Source organism: Alexandromys fortis, unplaced genomic scaffold (assembly GCF_014885135.2).
Source record: "Alexandromys fortis isolate MF-2015 unplaced genomic scaffold, M_Fortis_MF-2015_v1.1 scaffold_78, whole genome shotgun sequence".
NCBI classification, from domain to species: domain Eukaryota; kingdom Metazoa; phylum Chordata; class Mammalia; order Rodentia; family Cricetidae; genus Alexandromys; species Alexandromys fortis.
The window spans coordinates 4,169,347-4,195,047 of record NW_026067977.1 but is presented as its reverse complement, the minus strand read 5'-3'; the positions used below and the strand labels follow the sequence as shown (position 1 = coordinate 4,195,047).

The window sequence follows — 25,701 nt, the reverse complement described above, 5'->3', positions numbered from 1 at the left end:
GTTCGGGGCGTGGGGTCTTCACAAGAGGCGGTCGCTGGACTTGACTAAAAGAGAGAAACATATTTTCCATACCATTTAATTCCCTTCTAAACTGACGTAATATTGAGCTTCTAGCATTCTTTGCTTTATCCTCATTTCGCAGGCCCTTTAGGGAATGTTCTTTTATAGACACTAAAAATGGGAGCCTGTTTCCAATGAAAATGAGTCTTCAGATCTAACCACCTTCTTTAAGAAGCTGGGGTGCGATTCAGTGGTAGGGCCCCATTTCAATCCCCAGCGCTGCAAACGCCTCTTCCCTTCCAGGACTGGAATTACATCTACAGGATGCCTCGTTTAAAAAGCTGTCATGTTTTTTGTCTTTAGGGCTATGTAAAACCCAATCATTTGCCTTTAGAATTTGTGGTAATAATGATTCTCTTTGGCTCCCAAGCCCTCGGCTATAGCTGGCAGACATCTCCCAGACGAAAAGGTAATGCAAAAAAATGATGTGGGACTATATGTCCTGCCTACTGTGCATTCAACCAAGGCTCGTTTGTTAGGGGCTTTGGGAAAGTTGCTCTCAGCTATAAGCCTGGTTAGGCTAAGGTGGATATAGGATGTAAATGTGCGGCCTATAGATTTAAGTGAAAGCGCTTCACAACTCTCCTAGGCTTAGGTGTGTGAACACTCGGTCCCCAGTTGGTGGCGCTGTTGCGGTGGTTTAGAAGGCGCCTCCTGGCTGAGGCCAGTCAGTCCCTAGGGGTGGAAGAGTTTAAAGCCTCACACTGCTTTTGCACTGTGCTTCCAAGTCGCTGTTTGAAGACGCGAGCTCCCCTCCCCTGCCTCCATACCTTTGGCTTGGCGCCATGCTTCCTCACCACGATGGGCTCTTCTCCTGCGGACCTGTCAGCCAAACAAGCTTTCTTCCAGTTGCTTGTTTTATCACTGCAGCAGGAACGTAACTAATACACATCCTAAGTGGATTTATTTTAAATTCTCTAGGAGATCGGTGGGACTTTTAAAATGTCTTTATTCATTAAAAGATCTGTAAACATTTGATAGAAATCTTGAACAATTCTTTTTACAAACATGTCCAATATTCACAACACTTTACAAAAACAACACACGACAAACTCAAGGAAAGGAAGCAGCTTTAGATTATAAGAAGTAAGATTCTTCTCCCCAAGGCACAGCCAAGATCAACCACAGCAAACCCTCCTATTCCCATCTCAAACAACCAATGGCTCCTTCAGAACCGGAGTGTGAGAAGAGGCACCAACATTTAAAGACACAGGCCCAGTTCTTTCCCTGGACCCATACTTAGGAACCATACTGCATGGCACCAGCCTGCCTGCATTCATTCAGACACGCATGGATGGGTAGTCGTGACAGGACTGGACAGTCAGTCCTAGCCCAGCACAATGTACAGCACTTTAGTCTGAGTGAATCTTTTCCATTCTAGGGAACGCCATTAGCAAAGCCCAAGGAAAACAACTGACATTTGCCACAACAATGATCATCTATCAATGAAAATCACGCCTTCATTGACAAACTCCTTTTTCCCAGGCACTAGTCACACTTTAGATTTTCAGCATCTGGATGATGAAGAGGTATAGGCTTAGGAAATACTGAGTCTAATTAGAACAAAAACTTACAACAACGTAAGAATAATCAATGGGGCACAGCACACAGCAAGCCCTGGGTTCTATTCCCAGCACCAAAGACAGACAAAGAAGTGTCTCATGAAGACACCCAGAGCTTGAAGTCCCAACAAAGCTTAGAGGCTGCTCTGGGATACTCCATGGAGAATGTTAAACATTGCTATAACACTAAAGAGCCCCAGCTTCCATCTGTAGGACTCACTAGCTTTCTCTGTGTTTGTAAGTCAAGTGTTTTTGCTTAGCTCTGTCTGAAGCGCATAACTGGCCAAATCACTTAACTTTTCGGAACTCCAGTTTCTTGCAAAATATCACGAAGCTGATGGAAGACTTGAATAAAATGACATATGGAAATGTACCACAGTGCAGAAAATTGTGAACACCAGAAGCCAACAAACAGGTAGCTTACGTCCTCGAAGGGACATCTTCACATTGGCTCTATTCCACACAGTGTAAGAACGCTGACAGGCGAGAGGCGAGCTACTCTGCAGGACCCATGGTGATGAGGACCAGCATGGTGTCTGCCTTTTTAAGGTACTAACATGAGTGAAATTCTCTAAGATAGGCCATGGGACAAAAGGGGGTTATCAACGATGGGAACACTGGAATCTGAAAGTCCAAGCAGCCCCTGGTTAAAGCAGTTCGATGCTCTCCTGAGAAGAACCGTGTAAGGTGTACCCAATGCTCTCCCTTTCGACCAAGTCTCTCTTGCGCCTGGAACTCAGCATTTTTCTCTTAGTCTCATCTCTGCATTGTTCTCAAAAATGCAACACCAAGTATTTCCAAGTGTTTTTCTTGTACGAAACGACTGCTTTCATAGACTAAGCACAAAATGAGCTTCTTGTAGCCACCAATAACCAAAGAGAAACACCACAGTAAAAATAATTTGGCTAGGCATGGTGATACTTGCCTTTAATCCCAGCACTTGGGAGTCATAGAAAGGCAGATCTCTGTGAGTTTGAGGCCAGTCTGGTCTACAGAGTGAGTTCCAGGACACCCAGGGCTACATAGAGACCCTGTCTCAGAAAACAAAACCAACCAACCAACTAACCAACTAACCAACCAACCGACCGACCAACCAACCAACCAACCAACCAACCAACCAACCAACCAACCAACCAACCAAATGAAAAGTCCCCAAGTTAGAAGCAGAAGAGAGCGCACTGGCTCTCAGGTTGGTCTGCAGCCTTTCTCCTTCCACAATCTCAAGGACTCTGCAGGACTCTTCAGTGCGTCCAGACCCCTGGAGACATGCTGTCTTTGGCACTTTCCATTGTGTTTAGAATGAAGACACATTCACTTCTTGTGGAGAAATCTCATTTTGCTTCCTGGAAGGAGGAGAAGAGCGTGAGTACCTCATTTGATCTTCACCCGTTGTACATCTGAGGCAAGAGACTAACAAGCTGGCCACTCAGAACCACTCACGAGCTCAGTGGCCTTGTCAAGCACTGTGGTGGGGAGAAGTGTCCCCCAAATCCTACATGTAAAAGCTTGGAAATGGAACCTGAAGGAGGTGCGACCCAGAGGGGGGACGGCTGGTCATGAGTGTGCCCTTGCAGGTACTCAGCCCTTTCCCATCACTGCTTTCTAGCAGCCATGACACAAACAGCTTCTTCTACCTTCTTCTACCCACGTCTCGCCATAATGTATTACCATGCCACAGGCCCAAAAGCATCAGGGTCAATCAGCTATGGGCTGAAACTCCCCTAACCAGGACCCAAATAAGCCTCCAGAGGCCAAGGCCTCGTTCTTAACCACCTTCTGTTTCTGTTGTACTAATGGAGAGCTTTCAGCTGATGTGTTTAGCCACTAAAAAACCCGTGAGTGTCTAATTGCAGAGGGGGAAAAGAACTCAAGACATAATCTAATATAAGTGGTTTTCAGCTCGAACTGTAGTTTCAAATTACCTGGCCTGCTCTCTGGAGATTTCTCAGAGCTCAAGGGAAACTTTTTTAAAAGTCCCTAAAGATAATCATCTGATCGAATCTAGCCCCAAGGCACAGATGAAATCATAACCTGCGGCATTTGCCTGTGGTCCCTCAGCTAGTTAGGGACAGGGTCTAACCAGAGGCACACATGCCGAAGCTCGAAGCTGGGGAGTGTAATACCATTGTTTGGATGGACACACCGCTGTTCTCATGTCGTACTGGAATTTAAACATCATAAGGAAATGCAAAATCAGAGTGAGGCATTCTCTCTGCTTCCCAGTCCCCCAGATCAGGTATTTTATAAATCAGGGGTCGATGGACACCTTAAATTATATGTAAAATATATCTGTAAAAATTTTTCTATTTAGGACCACTTTTAAAAAGCATGCCCAAAGGATGTAACCTAGAAAAGCTTCGTGATCATGAACTGGAAAGTTTTACCATAAGGTTAGTTAGAGGCTTCACTAGGGGAGACAGCCCAGGCCCACCCTGCTGGGGAATCCCCAGCATCTGAGGTGACCGGCTTTCTGAAACATTAGGACCCAGGGTCACAGTGTCCAGTCAGTCAGCTAGAGGTTGCATTGCCGATTGAATGTGAGTTTTCGGGATGAGGTTTATTTACTGCAAAGGTCTTGTACAGTCGTTTATCTAAGAGGAGAACAAAGCAACTCACCAAGACTCCGCAAAATTCTATTCACCCCACTGGGTTCCGACTCAGGAATTGTTTCCAAATACTGGAGAGCCCGGACTTCAAATAAACCTATGAAGAAGACATAGTGGTGAGACTGTCCAACACTCCATCCTGAAAACCAATTAAATAAAACCTTTCTTTTCTTTTGCTTTTTGGCAGTGCTGTGGGCAGACTCTGGCCTTTGCACACGCTAGGCATGTTCTACTCCTGAGCTATACCCCTTTTTACTTGTTTATTTACTTAATTTGTGTACATTTATGCCTTCATGTATGTGTATGGAATTGGCATATGCATATCACAGCACACATGTAGAGGTCAGAGGTCAGGGAGTGGTGTCTGTTCTCTTCTTCCAACACATTGAGCCAGGGATGGAACTCAGGTTGCCTTTACCAGATGACCCATGTCCCTAGCCCTAATCTTGTTCTTACTACAATGATGTACCAGTGTAGTTAAACAGTATTACAGATAATTCCTGTAGTAACTCAGATGTGCCCTTGTAAGTCTACACATATTCTTTTTTTAAGATTTATTTTTTTATTATGTATACAACATTCTCCCTCCATGTATGCCCAGACCTCATTACAGATGGTTGTGAGCCACCATGTGATTGCTGGGAATTGAACTCAGGACCACTGGAAGAGCAGTAGGTGCTCTTAACCTCTGAGTCATCTCTCCGGCCCTTGTCTATTAGTCAATCCTTCTAAGTGTTCACCAACTAAGAAGATACTGGTTTATGGTAGAACCCACCTTTAACTCCGCTTTGCCGAAGCTCCCGGTCCTGGACAAATCCCGCAAACATCTGTGTCTCCATGAAGAGATCTAGAAAGTGGCGAACACTCCGAGAAGTGTGGGACTTTCGGAAAGGCTCCCTCAGGAAAACACGCTCCCCGCGCTCTGTGACAGTCATATTCAGAGAATAATGTCCTACGAGCTCCACAAAAAACCTCACAAACGCTTCAGACACCAGAGAATTGAGTGTCACATCTGTTTGAAAAGGAAAGAAATAAAGAAAAGTTTGTTTTGTGAACTGACAGTAGTTATGGAAGCCATGTCTAAAGAGCCATGGACACCGAGGATAAACGTAGGAGTGTGCATTTCTAGCTTGCTGCACAGCAAATGGCTGCTGTCTTGACCTGTGCTTTCCTCCCGAGGTACTCTTACTGTGCCTCGCAGCCTGGCTTCCACACCTATGGTTTCAGGACTCATGCAAACGCAGCCTGTTTTCCTACTTGTCCGCTCCTCTCCCTTCTGTGCTGCCTCTGAGCCCTCTGTCCTCCCCTCGCCTCCTGATTCCTGTCTTGCCTGTGTCACCGACAATTTGATTTTCTCTTGCCTTCCCCCTCCCCTGAGTGTGGTCCCCGGACCACTTCTCTTCACCAGTCTACGCCTTCAAAAGCTGATTGGCAGCCAGATCTGGTGGCTCACATCTGTAATCCTTGCACTTGGGAGATGCAGTCAGGAGGGTCAGAAGTTCAAGACCATCCTTATAGCTATACACTATGGAGCTATACAGTGAGCTTTGAGGCCAGTTTGGGCTGCATGAGATCCTGCCTCAAACAGCAGCAGCAGCAGCAGCCAACAAACAAAGCCAGCTGGCACAGAGACAGAGTTGGCTATGCAATTCCAATCGTCATCTCCAGAGCAGTATTTCACCCTTTCCGCTCTCAGGCTGTCTATGGAGGTCATTATTCGGCTGTCTCATTATTCACTGCCTAGTTTATAAAGTGCAAAAATTCCATTTGTCTAGAGGTTACCATATCCAGATCCTTTACAAAACTCGGTAGGCTATCAGCCAATTAAAATAAGATATATCAGAACACACACGCACTATATTCTTCTACAAATCACTTGCCGCTTCAGCTTTCTCACCTTCTACTGCACTATGATTTAATTCTAATAAAAACAATCTATTGAGTATTAAGTGCATGTCAGGCACTACACCAAGCACTCTTACAAAGACAACAAATAATCAGACATGCTTCCATTGCTCTCTGTCTGCCTGTCCGTCCATCCATCCATTTCGACTCCAGCACACACACCTCTCACTTTAGGATCTTTTACGTAGGCTGGTCTCAAACTTAGGTTCTCTTACTACCTCCTGGTGCTGAGACTACAAGAATGAACTACTGTGCCTGGAGAAATAATACTTGAGTTTTTTTTTTTTTTTAAAGACGCAGTCTCTCCGGGCTGGCCTGGAACTCACTATGTAGACCACCTCAGAATGCTGGAATTAAAGGCCCATGTTACACACCCTGCCTCAAACCAGCGCTTTACGGCCCCTTTAGGTCTCTTCGTTCCATCATGTTCCCACCAGGAAACAGCTTTGGTTTCCCTTCTAAAATGTTGATGATGACACTGCTTTTCGTTGCTTTGGTTTTTGAGACAGATTCTCATTATGTAGTCTTTGCTGGCCTGGCACTGTGTAGACCAGGTTGGCCTTGAACTCATAAGAATCCAAAGGCTCTGCCTTCTAAGTGCCAAGAATAAAGGCAAGTGTCACCATGACCACTGACACCTACTTTATATAGAGTCATGGGAAGGGAAGGGGGAAAGCCAGAAAATACTGGTAAGAAGGGGACATTTTTTTTTAAAGACAGGATGAAGAACTTAACTCAAAGAGACAGACCTATGGGGAGAAAGCAGTCTACAAATGTTACTTTCCAGTGGTCCTGTGGCGGAAGCGGGCAGATGGGATCAGTAAGGAAGGGCGTAAGAGTCTCGAGATGTGCTTCTCTGGCAGGCCCGCGAGGGCTCCTCTGGCACGCCTGCGAGCCAGCACCGGATCTGCAGAGTGTGCAGTGCCTTCACCTCCCACCCTCCGCCCCAGTCTCACACCTTGTGAAAACTGCTGCTCCTGGGCCAAGACTTCATCTCGGTCTTCCAGAATCTGGACCAGGGCAGCTTGAAGTTTAGGCGGCAGGATTTCATCCTCGTCAGATACCTTGGGGGAAGCACACTGTGTGAGTCTTCGGCGAGCACAGACACGCACAGCTAGCAGCCCCCAGCCCACAGGTGGCTCTGTGGAAACTCTGCCTGGACAGTCATTTGAGATTCTGTCACCTACGCAGACTCAGAACACACGATGTTCACAGCGTACCGTAACTTTACCTTTAAATATTACGTGACACCTTATCAAACTCTCATCTACAAGCTTCATTCTTTGTCTCCAACGCCATCCCCAATAAATGGCAGCTCACATGTGAGAAGCCCACTGACCTAGACGAGAAAGAGCTGGTTTCCACCCTTAGTTTACACCCACAGAGTTGCTCTGAGACTCAGCGCTGTCTCCCCTCTCCCCTGAGCAGCCACCAGAAAGGACCATGTCTTCCTGCCCCAGGATGCCTTGTTAGGACTGCTGTAAACCTTCTCTAAAGCACTGCATAAACGCCCACTGCCCTCAGTCTCCGAGACTCTGCCTTGCTCCTCTTTAGATGCCAACTGCCTAACGAGCACCTACTAACAACCCGGGCTAACTGCTCTTCTCTTCCTTCCACGGCGCTGACTTGGACATGGCAGCTTGGGATCAGGTGGGTACTCTTCCACTGAGCTGCATCCTCAGCCCAATACACTTAACTAACCTAGAGGCTTATGTGTCAACCCTTCTGGAGTCAAAGGGATGGTTACTTCTTCTGGGAATAACATTTATGCTGGTTCCTCCTTCCTCCTTTGGGGTGGACACCTATAAGCGCAAGCCAAAGTTTTCAGGCCAATCTTGTATGGCTAGCTACAGTGTCAACTCAGAGATGGGTATGAACCAGAAATCCTTTCTGAGTCATTTCTCTAAGCACTTTCGCCTCTTTTCTGTCTAATTGCCTACAGAGACACCTATCCTCCCAAGCATTGTGTAAGCATCTCCTTTGTCACTCACCTCCTGCAGGAACTTGTCCGCACAGAGATCAACGATCAGCACCTGAGAAATAAAGGAGACGGGCAGGTTCAACCAGAGACATCCACAGACACACCAGGCGCTGCTGCACCGGGATGGGCGCTTCGATTCTTTCAGGCCATGGGAATAGTTTCCAACAAAATCAACTCAAAGTCGCAGTCAATTTAAAGGTTACTCCAAGAAAACAACAAATGAGTTGGAAAAAGAAAAAGATATGCACAATTATATACATAGCTCGCCCGGTCCATGTGGCGGAGCAGTGGGGAAATAGTCTTTCAACGAGCGATACTGAAGAAGTGGGCAGCTCTCGACACCATACTGTTTGCAAACAAATGCAGTTCTAGGTGGAGTCAGAAAAAAGTCAAGCACAGTGAGATAGCAGGAGGAAGTCTTCCTCTTCATTAAACTAATGTGGAAATGTGAGCGGCTCATGAAAATGCCAGTCACAAAAGAGAAGATTGGCTTCTCAAGCACATCACAATGAGCAACTCTCCTGCATTAAAAAGTGTCATTTTAGGCTGGGTGTGGTGATACAAGATACAATACTAGCAGTCTGGAGGCTGTGACTGGATGGTTGCCAAGCCCTAGCCCAGCCTGGAGGCGGAGTGAGACCCTGTATCAAACAAACATGTGACCTTCACCCTGAAACCCAACAACACCCACTCCCCCCAGAAAACCAGTTCAGAACATGGTTTTGGAAAACGAAAGGCCAAGCTTCAGGGATGGTGATGTAGCCAAGTTGGCACTGGACAATCAGGTGTGCTGTCATAGGACTGGGGAACAGCAGGTGGACAGCGACAAGTTCAAACTCATCCAGGGCTGCGAAGTGAGTCTGAGGCCAGTCTGCGCTTCCTGAGAGCCTCTCCCTCCAAAAAAAGACCCCCCTCCAAAAAAAAAAAAAATAGAACTAATTAAAAAAAAAGAGGCTTTTGGGTTGGGCTGTAGTTCAGGGTTAGAGCATTCATCTAAGTAGGCACCTGGATAGAATATGATTTATAATAGATGATATCCAATGGCCAATAAACACACCTCAAAAGCAACCAGGAACCACAAACTCAACTACCTTGAGATACACACAGCTCCACAGCCATCTGTCTCGGCGGCTAAACCACACGAGCCGACGATGGCGCTGGTGCCGTGCAGGGCAGCAGCTGTTTCTCAGCGCTGCTGGGAGAAGCCGAAACTAGCGTTCCCTGAAGAAGCTGGATTTGATTTTCTGAAGTGGAAGGTGTGCTCTTCCCTGCACTCAGAACTCGATCTGGAAGCGTATACTCCCAGAACTCCAGCTGCAGGGATCGAGTTTGATGGATAAAAATATTCACAGCAGGATTACTGATAAAAACCTCAAGTTGGAGACAGCAAGGTAGAGGCAGGCGGAACTCTGAGTTCAAGGCCAGTCTGGTCTACAGAGCAAGTTCCAGGACAGCCAGGGTTACAGAGAGAAACCCTGTCTCAAAAAATAAAATAAAAGAAAACCTCCTTTTTATACATAGATGGGTCCACCACTCACTACTGCAAAGAGAGCATTAGATGCAAACGTACCATGGAATTGCTTCCACTTTCAGAAAGATACAGAATATGACAGTGCAATAAATGATCAATTATTATATTCTTAAATCGTTTAGATTTATTTATTTTTATTTCATGTGTATGAGTGTTTTGCTCGCACATTTGTCTGTATCATGTGCACCCCGGAACTGGAGCTATGGGGAGTCGTGAATCACCGAGAGGGAACTGAGAATCGAACTGATCTTTTGTAAGAACAAAAGGTCTTAACCCCTAAGCCATTTCTGAAGCCTACATGATAACATTATATTAATAACAATTCTACCCCTCTTAAAAGACCATTTGGTTTCCTTCCCCAGTGCTCTAGTATTGCCCAAAGGTACAATGTATTCCCTCTTACCTCTTCAATGGGAAGGTCCTGGAGGTGGGGTAAGGAACAAGACAAGATTCCAATAAGAAATGGCGTAGGGGAGCACACTATGTCAATCATGGACGCTGGTAACACAGGGATGTACGTGTGCTGCCAGGTGAATGGGTACAGCGTAGCTACCACAGCGTGGCCACACTTTGACAGGGTGCTGGACAGAGTAAAAAGCACACGGAACCAAATATTACGCTAAAGAATTACACAGTGATCTCACTGGTCTTCACAGATCAACAACCCTGTGAATATGTATTAAATTCTAGCAGATTCATCTTAATCTGCTAAGATTACCACAATATATCATGCTGAAAAACAAACAAACAAAACCCAATGTTTGCCAGGTTATAGTGGTTCAAGCCTTTAATCCCAGCACTCAAAAGGCAGAGGCAGGCAGACCTCTGTGAGGCCAGCCTGGTCTACAGAGTAAGTTCCAAGACAGCCAAGGCAACACAGAGAAACCTTGTCTCAAAAAACCAAAAACCACTATATACATAATAAATAAATTTTAAATAAATAAAAAGGGCTGGAGAGATGGCTCAGAGGTTAGGAGAACTGACTGCTGTTCCGGAGGTCCTGAGTTCAATTCCCAGCAGCCACATGATGGCTCACACCCATCTATAATGAGATCTGGTGCCCAGAACACTATATACATAATAAATAAATTAAAAAACAACAACAACAAAACCAAAAGAAACAATGTTCACACAGAAAGGCAATATTGACATTTTTAGATGTGGGGATCTCACTATGTTGCCCAGGCTGTCCTTGAACTCCTGAGCTCAAGTGATTCTTCTGCCTTAGGCCTCCTGAGTAGATGGGACCCAAGTGTGATCCATTCAGCCCTGTAAGCTATACCAATTGTTTTTTTAAATTTCTTTTTGTTTTGTTGGTTAGTTGTTTGTTTGTTTGTTTGTTTGGAGACAGGGTCTCTGCAGCTGTGGATGGCTCTGCCTCCTGAGCACTGGGATTAAAGGTGTATATCACGACAATCTTGGTAATCTTACATACAAGTCTTTACAACTTCTGTCTGCTCCATCTGGATGCTGGGGACTGAACCTGGGTTTTTTGTAAGAGTAACAAGTGCTCTAATTACTGAGCCAGCTCTTGGGCTCCAGTTCTAGATATTTTAAATAGAGTACCATTGTAAAAGACAAAACAAAACAAAAACACAAGCTAAACACCACCATGAAGTAACCTTTTCCACTTATTTCTTACCTTAGGCTGTTGGCAACAAAGATTACCCTCCGCTCTAAAAGGAGAGAGGCACAGACCCGGATGAGATGACACACACTCAAGCACTTGAAGAGACACTCAAAATCCACATGTTCCAGTCGTGAATCGAGTGGTCGGCAGAGTTCAACAGACTGAAACACAAGAGAAAGTCAGAGAGCTGATGTTGGACAAGGCCCTCATATCAGCAGTAACAGAACTTCTTGCTCCTTCGAGTCTGAAAAAGATCTGCTACTTGGGTCAAGTGTAGTGGTCCTAGTACTCAGGAAATAGAAGCAGGTGCATCTCCATGGGTTCAAGGCCAGCCTGGCATACACAGAGATCCAGACCAGCCAGAACAACATAGTGATACCCTGTCTTGGAGGTGGGGGGGGTGCCCGCTACAAGGAGTTTATGAAGTCTGCAAAGTTCGGGTAAAATCACTCCATTTGATAAATACACACACACACACACACACACACACACACACACACACACACCCCTGTCATTTATCACGTTGAGACTGCTACTACAGAGGGACCCAGTCTATGCCAGGTAGGAAACCCAGGGCCGAGGATCAACTACCTCACATATTCATTCAGTGTTTTTTCACATTTTCAAGGAAATAAAACATATTACCTTGAAAAGGCAAAAGTATTCCTCCCCACATATGGGTTTCTGAAAACTGTACCTTGCTGTGGGATATTTGTACACTGTGTGAAGATACATTGCCGTGATTGGTTTAATGAAGAGCTACATGGCCAATAGCTAGACAGGAGGTAGGCGGGACTTCCGAGCAGAGAGAGTGGAAGTAGATGAACTGAGGTGTGCAAAGGAGCCAAGAGACACAAAGAGGAAATAGGAGGTGCAAGATGGAAGAGAGACAACACCACTTGATAGAATGGATTCATTTAAGTTTTAAGAGCTAGTTAAGAACAAGTCTAAACTATAGGCTGAGTTTCATAATTAATGGTCTCTGTGTCATTATTTGTGAGCTGGTGTCTGGAAGAAAAACCTGTGTACAGTCCCCAAGTAGTACAAGGCTTGCTTGCTGAACCTCAGTGAGATGAATTAACTTACCCCATCTCCAGCCCCAGGGAGGTAGCTTTTAACTGTGATGGTGCGCCCGGGAGCTGGGAACGGGGCTTCCATGACACTTCGCATGAACGGGTAAACAAGGGCTGGAGACATTTCTCTTCTCTTTTCTACTTCATCCAGGATCTGAACGGGGACGTGAAAACAAACAAACAAATCCCATGGTAATTTATTAAGGCTGCAGTTCAGAAACATAAAGAAATCCTACCATCAATAAATAACAGCTGTAGATTCAAGACCAACAAGCTGTGCAACTGACAAGAGCTCAGAGCACACCAGAGGCTGTCTTTACACCCAGAAGTTACGGGAGTCAACTTATGTTTAGAAACTACTTTTAAAAAAACAAAAAACAGGCCTGGAGAGATGGCTCAGAGGTTAAGAGCACTGGCTGTTCTTCCAGAGGTCCTGAGTTCAATTCCCAGCAACCATATGGTGGCTCATAGCCATCTGTAACTCATTGAGGTTGTTTCTTCTGGCCTGCTGACAGAATACTGTATACAAAATAAATAAATTAAAAAAAAAAACAAATTTTCTTCTGTGTGTGTGTGTGTGTGTGTGTGTGTGTAGGTGTGGGCATGCCATGGCTCAAGTGTGAAAGTCAGAAAACCCGTGGGAGCTGTCCGTTCTCTACTTCCACTATGTGGGTCCTGGGGGTTGAACTCTGGTTTTCAGACTTTACCAGTGCCACCTTTTTCAGTGCCTTTACCACTGTGCCATCTCACTAACCCCTGAAGACCATTTTCATTTCACAAAAGGGTAAAATACACACACACACAGACACACACAAACACACAAACCCACTGACAATGATATCCTGCAAGTTGTGTCTTGAAAAAAGCAAGAGGCAAGATGTTTCAGATATGTTCTTTTAAAACTGCTGAATTTGGGGGCTGGAGAGCTGACTCGGTGGTTAAGAGCACTTATTACTTATAGAAGCCTGGGTTCAATTCCCAGCACCTACATTGCAGCTCACAACCAGTTGTAACTACACTACCAGGGGATCTGATGCCTTCTTCTGGCCCTCATGGGTAGCAGGCATACATGTTGTACACAGACACATATGCATGCTAAACACCATACACACAAAATAAACATAAATAAATCTTTAAAAGGAAAAACTCAAACCTGGGAATTTTAGCAAACCAAAACCATCACAGAGCATCGGTGGCAACTTGATCGGGGGTCTATGTTTAAGCCCTCAAGCCTATGGGTTGTTAATACAGCATCAATGACAACCTGATCAGGGGTCTATGTTTAAGTATTCAAGCCTATGGGTTGTTTTTTTTTTTTTTTTCATTTTTAAATTCATTGGGGAGATGACTGTGTTCCAGAGACCATGAACCAGACCAATGACTCATTGCAATGAACATTTTGCGGGTGGGCTGACTGGACAAAAGGGTCTACTATCCGTCACACCATAGCTCCCAATACCACTAGAATGAATGAACAGGCGCTGGAAAGAGAGGAGGTAAGTTTTTTTTTTTTGGTTGTTTGTTTTGCTTTTAATTAATTTTTGGGAGGAGGTCCTTTTGGGGGTTTGCTGCAGGGTGAGGGTGGACATGGAAGGACCAGGAGATAAGCAGGATTGAGGTATATGATGTGAAATTCCCTAAGAATCAATAAAAACGGGGAGGGCACGCAACTGTCACAGCACAGATACGCCGGTCAGGAGGACAACGTGTGGGGTCCACTTCTCTCCGTCTACCATGTGGGTGTCAAGAATCACATTCAGGTCATCAGCCTGGATGGAGCGTGCCTTTACCTGCTGAGAGTCTGAGTTTGCGGTTCTTAACCTACTTGTGGGGTTGTTTTCTCAAAAAGTATGTTCAAGCCTATGCCACTCAGTATTCTCCAGTGAAATCACCAGCAAACAACAATCACCTTGGCCCTAGAAGGTCCCCCCCAGCAGCGACAGTCACCTCGGCCCTAGAACGTCCCCCCCAGTAGTGACAGTCACATCAGCCCTAGAAGATCCCCCCAGTAGTGACAGCCACCTCAGCCCTAGAAGTTCCCCCCAGCAGTGACAGTCACCTCAGCACTAGAAGGTCCCCCAGAACCCACACTCACTCACCTTTGAGAAAAGATTGAAGCAGCCTAAGCGACTGACCATGCAGTACACCTCAGGGAGCCGCTTTCCTTTGCCTTCTGGCTGGAAAAACAAACCAAGAAGAGCAAGGATTTACTCGTTTTAACTATTTATTTAACAGGTCCCTCCTATGTGGCAGATGCTCGCCCCAAACTTCTAGGCTCAAGCGTGTACTTTAGACACCAAGGTTGACGGACTACAGGTGTGCACAGGCTTCTCCCAGTGTCGTTGAGTCAGAGCAGGAGTGAGGCTTTCCTCCTCAGGGAGCACATAATGGTGGGGAGTACTAAGGATGAAGGCATGTTTTACTCAGGCTTCTTGCCTAAACAAGAGGGACACCTCAAGCAGATGGTGACAAGCTGGCTTCTTCCACCTGTGTCAGGGGTTCCTTTCTCTACTGCACAGAAACAACTCAGTGAAACCCACGGCCTTTCTAGTCTGACTATCACCTCGTTCTTGCTATGCAAACTAACACGGCTTCTTTTTAAAAGACTTTATTTTTGTTTTATGTGTATAGGTGTTTTGCCTGTATGTATGTTTGTGCACCACATGTGTGCAGTGCCCATGAAGTATCTGAAGAGGGCATCAGATCCCTTGGAACTGGAACCAGAGACAGCTGTAAGTCACATTTCCTGTGGATGCTGGGAGTCAAACATGGGTCCTCTGGAAGACCAAGCAGTGTTCTTAATCACTGAGCTGTGCCGGGCTGATGCAGCTTCTTGGATGTGTACATAATTAAGTAGCCCTTAAAGCCATGTAAGAATAGTGCTTCTCAAGTTCCTAGTTGGCCTTTCTTGTTCCTTAATGACCCTGGCACTAATCTGTCACTCACCAAAAGCTTCTTACAGTAACCAAACCACCGACTTCCATCCTCACCAGTCAATACGAAGGAGAATGTTTCACTGAAAACAAAAGAACATAAAAAACAGCTGCTCAAGACATTACTCAGAGAACAAGAGGAGTCACTTTGCGATCTAAGAGGAAGTAGAACTATTTATTCATTTATTTCACGTCACATTCCCACAGAGTACCCAGGCCTTGTCCTGGAGTGAGTGGATATGATGTAAGCTGTGGTATTGCTGTCTCCTTTCGTTGGACATCTAATTTAGCCAAACACACAGGCAATCAAGCCAGAAAGGATGTTGGCAATATCATTTCTTCCTTGCAAATTCTTGTGTTTAGTTCTAAGAGGCCATATCGAACAGTGATAGAAGAAAGACTACATAGCCAGGCGGTGGTGGCGCACGCCTTTAATCCCAGCACTGGGGAGGCAGAGGCAGGCGGATCTCTGAGTTCGAGGCCAGCCTGGTCTACAAGAGCTAATTCCAGGTCAGGCACCAAAGCTACATAGAAACCTTGTCTCGAAAAACCAAAAAGAGAAGGAGAAGAAGAAGGAGAAGGAGAAGGAGAAGGAGAAGGAGAAGGAGAAGGAGAAGGAGAAGAAGAAAGACTACACCCTGGGCTGCGGCCTGGACACAGTCCAACAGGTCTGAACAGAGCTGGGTGCAATAGCATGCATCTGCAATTTTAGCATTCCTACTGTGAGATGGCAGGCAGAGACAGGAGGACCCCAGGAGTTCTAGGGCCGGCTAGCTTGATGTAAACCACAGACAATAAGAGAGAGATCCTGTCTTCCAAAAAGACAGAGGCAAGAACTGAGCCATGTTGTCCTTTAATGTCCTCACGTGAACACGAACACACATGCCAGTTCTCTTCCTCATACATACAGAGATAAGAAAAAAACTTAATACCCTTCTCGTTGTTGTTGTTGTTGGAGACAGGGTTTCTCTGTGTAGCCCTGGCTGTCCTGGAACTCACTCTGTAGACCAGACTCACCACCATTGCCCAGCTAGACTATATCCTGAACATATACAAATCAATAGGAAAAATATTAATTCCCCATTGTAATAGGGGCCAAAAATGAACATCATAACTGTGTGGTGGCGCACGCCCTTAAACCCAGCACTTGGGAGGCAGAGGCAGGCGGATCTCTGTGAGTTCGAGGCCAGCCTGGTCTACAGAGTGAGTTCTGGGACAGCCAAGCCTACACAGAGAAACCCTATCTCAACAAAACAAAAATCAATCAAACAACAACAACAAAAACCAAAATAAAAGATCACTTACAAAATACCCAAAGAGGATCCCCAAAGAAACTCACTTAATAACCAAAGAACCTCAAATATAAACAATGAATCAGTATTTGGATGTATCTGTATTCTCCACGTATGAGTGTTCTGCTTGCATACATATCTGTGCAGCACTATGTCGCGCACCCATGGAGACTGAAAGGAGCTTTAGATCCCGAGACTGGAGTGTTAGCTGTTGTGAGCTGCTATACCGGTGCTGGAGTCAAACCAGTGCTGTGGAAGAGCAGCCAGTGCTCTTTACCCCTAGGCCATCCATGCAGCACTGAAGAATCTGCATTCAAATACGGCCGGAAGTCAACGGGAAGGAGTATCTACAGTGCTGACTCTGAGCAGCCACACCGCCTCTGCTTTTTATTTACTCTTCTGTATTTCCTAAGTATTCTAGAACATATGCAATGCCGAAGGAAGAAGTCAACCATGGAGCAGGCCAAAAGAAGAGACTGTACCCAGAGCTAGCAGTGCAAGTGCAGGCACAGGACACTGATGTTGACAGCTGATGCTAAGAGATCTCAACTGGTTATGGGAGGGAGCGGTTAGGTCGAGGGTGAGGTGGACCATAGGACAACAGCTGAGACTATCATCTAATAGGTCATCAACATATGATGTGGTTCAGCTACACAAGCTTTTTTCACCTAAAAGGCATAACTAATAATTACAATTTAGTTTTCTGTGCTTTTTTTTATGTGTATAGATGTTTTGCCCCAATGAGTGTCTGCACCCCACATCTACACAGTGCCCGGAGAAGCCAGAAGAGGCCTAGAGTTACAGCTGGTTGTTACAGCTGAGTGTGGGTGCTGAGAATCCAACCTGTGTCCTCTGGAAGGGTAGCCAGTGCTCTTAACCACTGAGCAATCTTTTCTGCCCCTTGTCTGTCTGTTTTTCACAAACATTCACCATTTCCCAGCCTGGCCTTCAACTCTTGGGCCAAGTGAAACTCCTGTCTTAGGACCCCTGAGTAACTAAGAGCACAGACTTTTTTTTAATATACCCAGATTAGGTGTGAATAACGAAGATACCTAATTTACAAAAGCAGGATTTGAGGCAAGCTTGGTGGTGCACACCTCTAATCCCAGTGTTCAGGAGGCATAAGCCAGTGGATCTCTGAGTTTGAAGCCACCCTGGTCTTTATATCAAGTTCTGAGACACGCAGGGATACATTTTCAGTCTCAAAAAACAAAAGCAAACAAAAAGCAAAAAACAAACAAACAACAAAACCCAAAAAACAAAAGCAGGATTTGGAAGTGATAATGCTTTTAGAAGCTAAAATTGGTATTTTCCTCTAGATACCTTAATTCCTTTTTAAAGATTTGTTTTTATTATTTTTAAGTGTGTGTGCACACACGCATATGTGCACAGATAGAGAGAGAGAGAGAGAGAGAGAGAGAGAGAGAGAGAGAGAGAGAGAGAGAGAGAGAGAGAGAACGTATGCCCATGGAGAACTGAGGTGCGGGATCCTTCAGGAGCTGGGATTACAGGCAGCTGTGAGGCACCAGACCATAGGTTCTGGGAACTACACTCAGGTCCTCTGCAAGAGTAGCACTTGCTCTTCACTACTGAGCCATCCCTCTAGCCCCACGACACTCTCTAACGCTTCAGGTACCCACAGTTATCAAGCTGGAGTCTCCCTCTGTACAAGGCCCACAAGGGAGCACAGAATCCAGGCTGGGGCTTCTTCTATCAACTTGGAGGAGAAATAAGACGACGACAATTGTTCTGTTTTGTTTCTAGGTTTAACCCCCGAGGTACAAGTGTAGTCATCGTTGTCTCGTTCCCGCTCCCTGTCTGCTTTGGGCCATTTTGCTCTGCAGAACTCGTAAACTAAGGAGATGTACAAACTTGTGTTCTCTTTGACACTGAAATATCTGTTTCCTGAGTGCTCATGGGAAACGTTGTAATTCTGCCCCAGCCCACTCAGCCACTGTGGCTCGAGGTGCTCATGTCCACTCATGGAGACCCACTCCTGACTCTACCCATCCACCACAAACTACAATTCTAAACACAGGTCCAGCAGACTGAAATCAGAGAAGCCGATTTACCTCTTCAGTTCTGAGGTGGGCACCCAGTTCTTTGAATCAGGAAAACAAAATTTGGGGATGACTTTGAGCCTCTCTTCCGTGTCTTTGGATTGCTTGTAGCTGTGATCACCCTGAAAACAACAGCACAGAAAGTCAACCTATGAAAACAGGGAAGAGAAGTCAAAACCAAAACCAAACCAAAGCTCAGTCTGCTCTTCCGGAAGCTGGACGGGTCATGAAGGGGTTCCCTCAGTGAGGCTCAGTACTGCTGGACAGTGAGGAAGGAAAAAACGGAGAATCCATGCCTGTGCACTGTGGTCAGACGCTGCGCACAAAGAATCCCATCTGACAGACTGGAAGGGTGAAGCCCTGTGATCCATAGGAAGGGAGGCAGTGCTGAAGGCTGCTCAACCAGAGGAGGATCTAGACTCGGGATTCTCAAACTGGTGGGAGTCCAGTGTTTTATGAATCATGGAATTGAAGATAAATAAAAATCCCTTCTACTATACAGCAAAAACCTAGCCGCTCAAAACATTCTCTGATTAATAATCAAGGATGCTTTAAAAAGGCAGATGAATGTTTTTTAGAAAAGATACTATTTTTAAGTGTTACCCTGTATATAATTATTCCTTTCGCTTTTGCTACCTAATTATAGGCTTGCCGCTTCCTGTAAAATTTTAGCATGGAAGACTCTTACAAAAGTGTGGTGTAAGTCAGGCATGGTGCTGTCCACCTATAACCCCAGTTCTTGGGAGATGGGGGCAGGAAAATTAGAAATTCAAGGTCAACCTTGGTTACATAAGACCCTGCCTCAAAATAACAAAACAAAACAAAAAAAAAGGTATTGTATTTAAAAATGTAGTCTAAGTTTAGTTCAATGAAAAGACATTCAGAAATTGAGTAGGTGGGACTATCTATAAAAACCAGCACAAAAGCATCATTAGTATATTGCTTTTCAGAGAATTCAAAGTTCTCTGTACATTTATTTCTTTTAAAAATACGTGCTAGGGCTGGAAAGATGGCTCAGCCATTAAAGGCTAGGCTAACAACCAAAAAAATAAAAAAAATATGCACCTAAACCACGCCTTTAATCCCAGCACCCAGGAGGCAGAGGCAGGTGGATCTCTGTGAGTTGGAGGCCAGCCTGGCTTACAGTATGTGTTCTAGGACAGCCAGAGCTACAGAGTGAGACCCTATCTGGTAAAACAAAACATCAACAACAACAAAATGCACCTATTCTGTGTCCCTGGGATGTCCCACTCAGCAGGACAGCATCAGGATGGGGAGTTTAGCTCCCAGAGCAGCTGCCTAGAATGCAGGTGGCCTTGATCCCAGCACTGGATGTGAAAAAAAAAAAGCACCTAACACATTTTGTTAGTGTAACATGGTGTGCTCACAATCATCTTCAGGCAAGGGTTCCACACCAATCCAGACAGAGCTCCATAGGACTCACTTCACCCCCTAATTGATGGGTATCCGAGGCACTAACACAGCAAGCAATTTACCTGGGGCATTCTTTTTCATTTGTTTGTTTTACTTTTAACTATGTGTGTGCCTGTGTATCCTGTGAGGGTATGTGAATATGACTGCAGTTGTCTGTGGAGGCCAGAAGAGGGCACTAGACTGCCATCTGACACCGGTGCTGAGAGCTGACCTCTGGTCTCTACAAGAGCAGTAGTTGCTTTTAACCACTGAGCCATATTTCCAGCTCCATTCTTGATTCATCTGCTAGGGTAAATGCGCCCTCCTCTGGTACTATACCTATTAATTCAAGCTTACCTTAGCTGTAAAATTAAATATCTCTCTCTCTCTCTCTCTCTCTCTCTCTCTCTCTCTCTCTCTCTCTCTCTCTCTCTCTCTCTCTCTCTCTCTCGTAGGTCTTCCTAAACTAGACATGGTAGCACATGTCTGTCATCTTAACACTTGTAAGCAGGTCATGAGGTTAGAGCCCACCTGAGCTACCTATCGAGTTGAAGGCTCACCTAGGCTACAGTGTAAGAATGTTTAAAAGTGGGCCAGGCAGTGGTGGCGCACGCCTTTAATCCCAGCACTCCGGAGGCAGGGGGGGGGGGATCTCTGTGAGTTCAAGGCCAGCCTGGTCTACAAGAGGAGTTCCAGGACAGGCTCCAAAGATGACTCAAGGCTCTCTATTTAGAATATGATTAATATGATAAATATGATAATATCATTTCACCACGAATTCTGAAAGCACTCCTAGGTGACATTGAAAATTTTCATGAGAAATTTGATTTAGAAAGTTACTCATTGTTGGAATGTTTCTAAGGTTCTCCTCTTCTCTGCCCCTGGATCTTCTTTGAAACACACTCTTCCTACGTGGCCCAGGCTGGCCTCTACCTCCTAAGTGCTAGGGTTACAGGCATATCCCCACACTAGCTGAGTTGAGGCCATTTAAAATGGGAACACAGGCAGGAAATGTCTCTTAGGTCCCGGGACAGTGGTGCTTCAGTGACTTTGGAGAAGCGTGCAGTTCAAGGTCCACAGTCCTGGAGTGACCTCGTGCTTACGAGGAATAAGAGGTATTACCTGGCCATGGTGGCTCATGGGCACCATGCATGAGGCAGCCTGGGCTACATAGTGAGTTCCAGGCCAGCCTAGGCTACACAACAAAACTTCTTCTCTAAAAACTCAAAGAAGTGATACGGTGCAGGCAACAGAGCAGAGAATGAGTGTTTGCCCCTAAGGGCCCATCGTAGCCATGCTGAATGTGTAATTCAGAGAAAAGGCTCTTCATGTAATAAGTGAGGAAACTCAAGTATAAAATATGTAAATTCAGGGGGCCAGGGAGAAGGCTCAGCAGGTAAAGGTATTTACTGCCAAGCCCGATGACTGGAAACCACATGATAGAGAACTAACTCTCATCTCAAAAGCAAAGGGACATAAAATGTCTTCTCAAACTAGGCAAGCAAACAAGAAACCAACAAAACCAAACAGACAAACAAAGAATACCAAACGTAAATGAATTAAAATGTAAACCCTTTCATGTGTGCCCTGTGAACCTGCAATGGGTTTTATTTGCTATTTAATGTCACGCTGCCCAGAGTTCAAGGGGGTCGAGGGCAGAGCCACAGACAGTGCTTCTGTGAGACAGGCAGGTTGGGCTTGGCGGCTCCCAGCACCTGGAAGCTGAAGCAGGAGGATTGCCCATTCAAGGGGAACTTGGGTAAGAGCCTGTTCAATGTTGGTGAACCTGGCAGCGACAACAGTCACCGTGAGGAGCGAACAGGAACCTTTTGGGCGCGTGCTGGCCACCTACCTTGCTGGGGAACTGTTGTATGACCTGGGGGACGTAGTTTGTCCCTGACGCCTTCTTCTGCAGGGAAACCACCACGAAGAGCTCAAAGAGCTGCTGCTCCTGCAGTTCGATGAGATCCCGCTCCAGGGTCTGGTAGTGGGGGTTCCTCTTGCAGGGCTGCTGCAGCTGTGCCAAGCGCTTGTGACGATCTGCAACGAGGTCACATTTCAGGTTCCCGTGCCCTTCCCTCTAGGCCCACGAGTCACGGTTCTCACAGGGAGAACCCTTTGTGGTCGTGTGCTGGATGAATGTAGCCAAGTACACAAGTACTGCTGCCTGGGCTACAGCATGTGAGAGGGCAGTGCTCAGGGTCCTATTCCACTTCTAGCAAGCACGGGGACGGACATCTGCGTCCTAACTGATGTTCTGCATATTTACAACACACTCTATGCACGTGCTACATGTATTCTTCATGGCAGTGCACCAGGACACAGAATGCCTAGGAAAGAATTCCAGACTGACCGTTTGTTCTGGTACTGTTGTAAAGGCATAGAAGAGGGGAAGATTTAATGGAAGAATGGAGTCCTACACAGAGATTAAGTACAGGCAGGGCAAATCTAAACCAAAGTCAACCTCACATCAAAGAACCCATCGTTTTCCTTCTCCTGGCATGCGTTACTAATAAGAGGTGGCTCGGCAGCTAAGAGCATGTACTGTTCGTCCAGAGGACCTGAGTTTGTTTCCCAACACATCAGATGCCTCATCACTGCCAGTAACTGCAGCTCCAGGGACGCCTGACCCCTCTGGCCTCTGCAGGAACCTGCACTCACACGCACTGACTCCCACGCTGATAACACATAACTAAAAATAATATATTTGAAATAATTTTTAAAAACTAAACATGTAGATCTCTGAACAGAAGATCTAACAATAAAGCCAAGAAGCTACATCCACCTGATTCATAACAAAAGAACTAAAATCCACACTGGGTGGGTGGGTGGTGGGGAGACCAGCCTCTTTAGACGATGCTGGGAAATCAGGATATCCATCACCTAAGAAAGGCCTGAGCTGGACCCCTGTCACTCCATAAAAACCAATTCGAATGGATCAAAGACCTTAATGTAAGACAGAATCTGAACCTGCTGGTGAAGTCACGGGGGAAACGCTTCCAGATACAGACGCAGATGATGGCTTTTGAATAGGACACGGATAGTTAGGAAGTAAGAGCAAGATGGATAAAGGGGACTGCAGGAAATTAAAAAGTGTCTGAGCAGCAAAAGAAAAAGTGAAGAGACAGCCACAGAAGAGAAAAGCTCTGCTGAATTTCACCCGACAGAAGATGAATACCTAGAGCACATAAAAACAACAACAAAATAGATAATAGCTCAATTGTTAAGCAGGCAACAGAGCAAACAGACGCTTTTCAAACCAAGAGATACGTGCGGCCAAAAAGTTCACGTAAGAACACTCTACACCCTTGGCCATCGGAAAAAGGCAAATGGCAACCACATTGAGACTGCCATCCCCTGCCCACACATGATAACAAGTTACACTGTGGATCAAGATGCTAAGAACTCTAAAAACACAACCAGAAATGGTTCTTAGAAATGCCCAGTTTCGCGGATGTGCTGGGGAGGGGTGTGCTGACCCTCCAAAGGGCTGAGTTCAAGTCCAGACTCATGTGGGTCTTGTTCTCATTAGCAACGGCAGTAAATTAGTCACCCTTCCACATCAGTGCTGAACCCCATGACGCTGTCAAGTTTCATCTTTAGTCAGGCTACAGAACCCAAAACCTGGAGCAGTTTAGGTCAGTGGAGAAGCACACGGCTATTACTCATGCCATCAGTGCCAGGGCTGCCCTCCGCTCGGCTTTGATACCTTGTGACTCCTGCTCTTTGTGTTGCTGCGTGTCAGCCAGTTAAACAAGAAATAAAACAAAGCCTGCTGTGACAATCGTGTGATGAGGACTCGGAGCTCATCAGGGGCTTGTACAGGAAAAGCCAGAAACGCACGGCTTCTGAGCCCTGACGTGAACCACGTCCTGCTCTGGACTAGAAGGACCTACATGTAAACTTCATCTCCTTTCTTAACGGCAGAGATAGCAAATGCACTTAATGGTCACACGGGTTACTAGAGAAAAGCCAGCTCTTTGGGGCTAAGTGTTTGTTGTGAGGATGACACACGCTCTTTCGGCTGCTACAAACCGCACGTGTCTAGGCATGCGGAGCTGCCCTGCCCCCTCAGAACCATCCTGGTTTACCTCACTCCTCAGGAGAGGTTTGTCTGCTGTCAAACAGCTGAATGTACTACTTAGCTCCGCAGATCTCGGCAGGGGCTGGGAATGAAGCAATGGCCTACAAAGTGAACTCCACCGGGGGAAAAACACGCTTAATCACAAGGGCAGGCCTTGCTCCACCCGCAGCCAGAAGCCAGGATCACGGACAGAGCAGCCGGCTGACTCACTCTTTGGCAGGTTCTCGGCATCACTCTCGTTCCCACTCGTTTCACCTGGAAGAAAGGAAGAGTGAGAGAGTTTCCGTTTGTATTGTCCACCAGAACGAGAACAGTGGAAAACTGCCACACTCCGGGGCCTCGAGTGAGGGATGGGGGTCAGGTTAGTAAAGGTCAAATTAGCACAGCTGTTGAAAGAGAGGCAAGGCCCAGGAGGTCCCCCTTGTCTGCAGAGGATCCGAAACAGGCAGTATGGAATCTTACGGGGATTTTGTAGTATTGAGTCTGTAAGAGCATTTTTATAAATTAATCACAGCAAAAGATTAATAACTAATGTCAAAATACAGAATTATAATAATATGTAAGTAAAAGTTATGTGAATATGGCTCTCCTGGTACTTTAATATTGTGCCTAGCCTAGTCTGGGGACGACATCGGAACTGCAGCCTGTGTGCTGGAAGGAAGGGGACGATGAAGGCACTATGACCGCACTGGGCTATTACGTATGGGAGGCTTAGACACAAGCTCTGTGACTCAGTGAAGCTCAGCTGAAGGCTGCGTGGCTGCCGACAGGTGTGTGGCACAGTCTAGCGAGCACACAGGACACAGGGCTGATTCACATCCTGGGCAAAGGAGAAGGGCAGATGGCAGCTCCACCATGCTGCTCAGGACAGTGCTGGGCCTCAAGGTTTTCAGACTGTTTCTGGAATTTTCCATTTGATACTTTCACACCTCAGCTGACCACAGAGAGCTGCAGCTACAGAAGGTGTCCCTGGAAGTAGAGGAGGAACTCACCTCTATCTCCTTCCACGCCGCAGAGACTCTTATCCTCAGCGCTGGGATCAGCTGGCTTTCCGGATAATTCTAAGTCTAGTTCAGAATGAGGTCTACTTTTTATTCAAATAACTGCACAGCTTTAAATAAAGTACTAACATTAGGATGAAGAACAAAAGCCTAGATACTGTGAATTTAGAGTATGAGATGTGGCCACTGTGAGAGTCTGGGAAGCGACACACTGCCTTTGCCATGGCTCCACTAAACACTGCACCCACACGGCCTGCTTTCTGGCCCTCCAGTCTCCAGCAACAGCACTGCTTTGAACTGTTCTTATTTTCCCCACGCACATTTTAGGACTTTTGTGGATAGGGGCTATGCTCTTTTCACACAGGAGTGTTAGGTGTGTATGTGTCTGTGTGTCTTTTAAAGGGATTGAATGTAGGGGCTGTGCACCCTGGCTACCAACAGAGTGTTCTGTACCAAATTTTGAAAGTATACCAAAAGTGAAGGTTTCTCAAGAGAGAGAGAAGGGGGGGGGGGAGCTGGTGAGTCTAATCCTATAACCATATGGATAACCAACTCTCAAAAACTGTCCTC

The 25,701-nt window shown here is 45.9% G+C and overlaps 1 protein-coding gene across 1 annotated transcript in view; it reads right to left on the bottom strand.

The window, feature by feature from the left end:
• Positions 1-992: 992 nt before the first annotated feature.
• The window catches only part of Dennd2c (DENN domain containing 2C), a 74,800-nt gene continuing 50,091 nt past the window's right edge, over positions 993-25,701 (bottom strand). The window contains exons 7-19 of the mRNA XM_050157569.1: positions 24,341-24,385; positions 21,899-22,086; positions 18,646-18,755; positions 15,295-15,364; positions 14,448-14,525; positions 12,362-12,502; positions 11,288-11,436; positions 10,049-10,226; positions 8,125-8,166; positions 7,092-7,197; positions 5,004-5,240; positions 4,239-4,325; positions 993-2,965 (exon numbers count right to left, since the gene is read on the bottom strand). Of these exons, the coding sequence (XP_050013526.1) occupies positions 2,934-2,965; positions 4,239-4,325; positions 5,004-5,240; positions 7,092-7,197; positions 8,125-8,166; positions 10,049-10,226; positions 11,288-11,436; positions 12,362-12,502; positions 14,448-14,525; positions 15,295-15,364; positions 18,646-18,755; positions 21,899-22,086; positions 24,341-24,385 (1,463 nt within the window). The 3' untranslated portion in view covers positions 993-2,933. The remainder of the gene's footprint in view (positions 2,966-4,238; positions 4,326-5,003; positions 5,241-7,091; positions 7,198-8,124; positions 8,167-10,048; positions 10,227-11,287; positions 11,437-12,361; positions 12,503-14,447; positions 14,526-15,294; positions 15,365-18,645; positions 18,756-21,898; positions 22,087-24,340; positions 24,386-25,701) is intronic.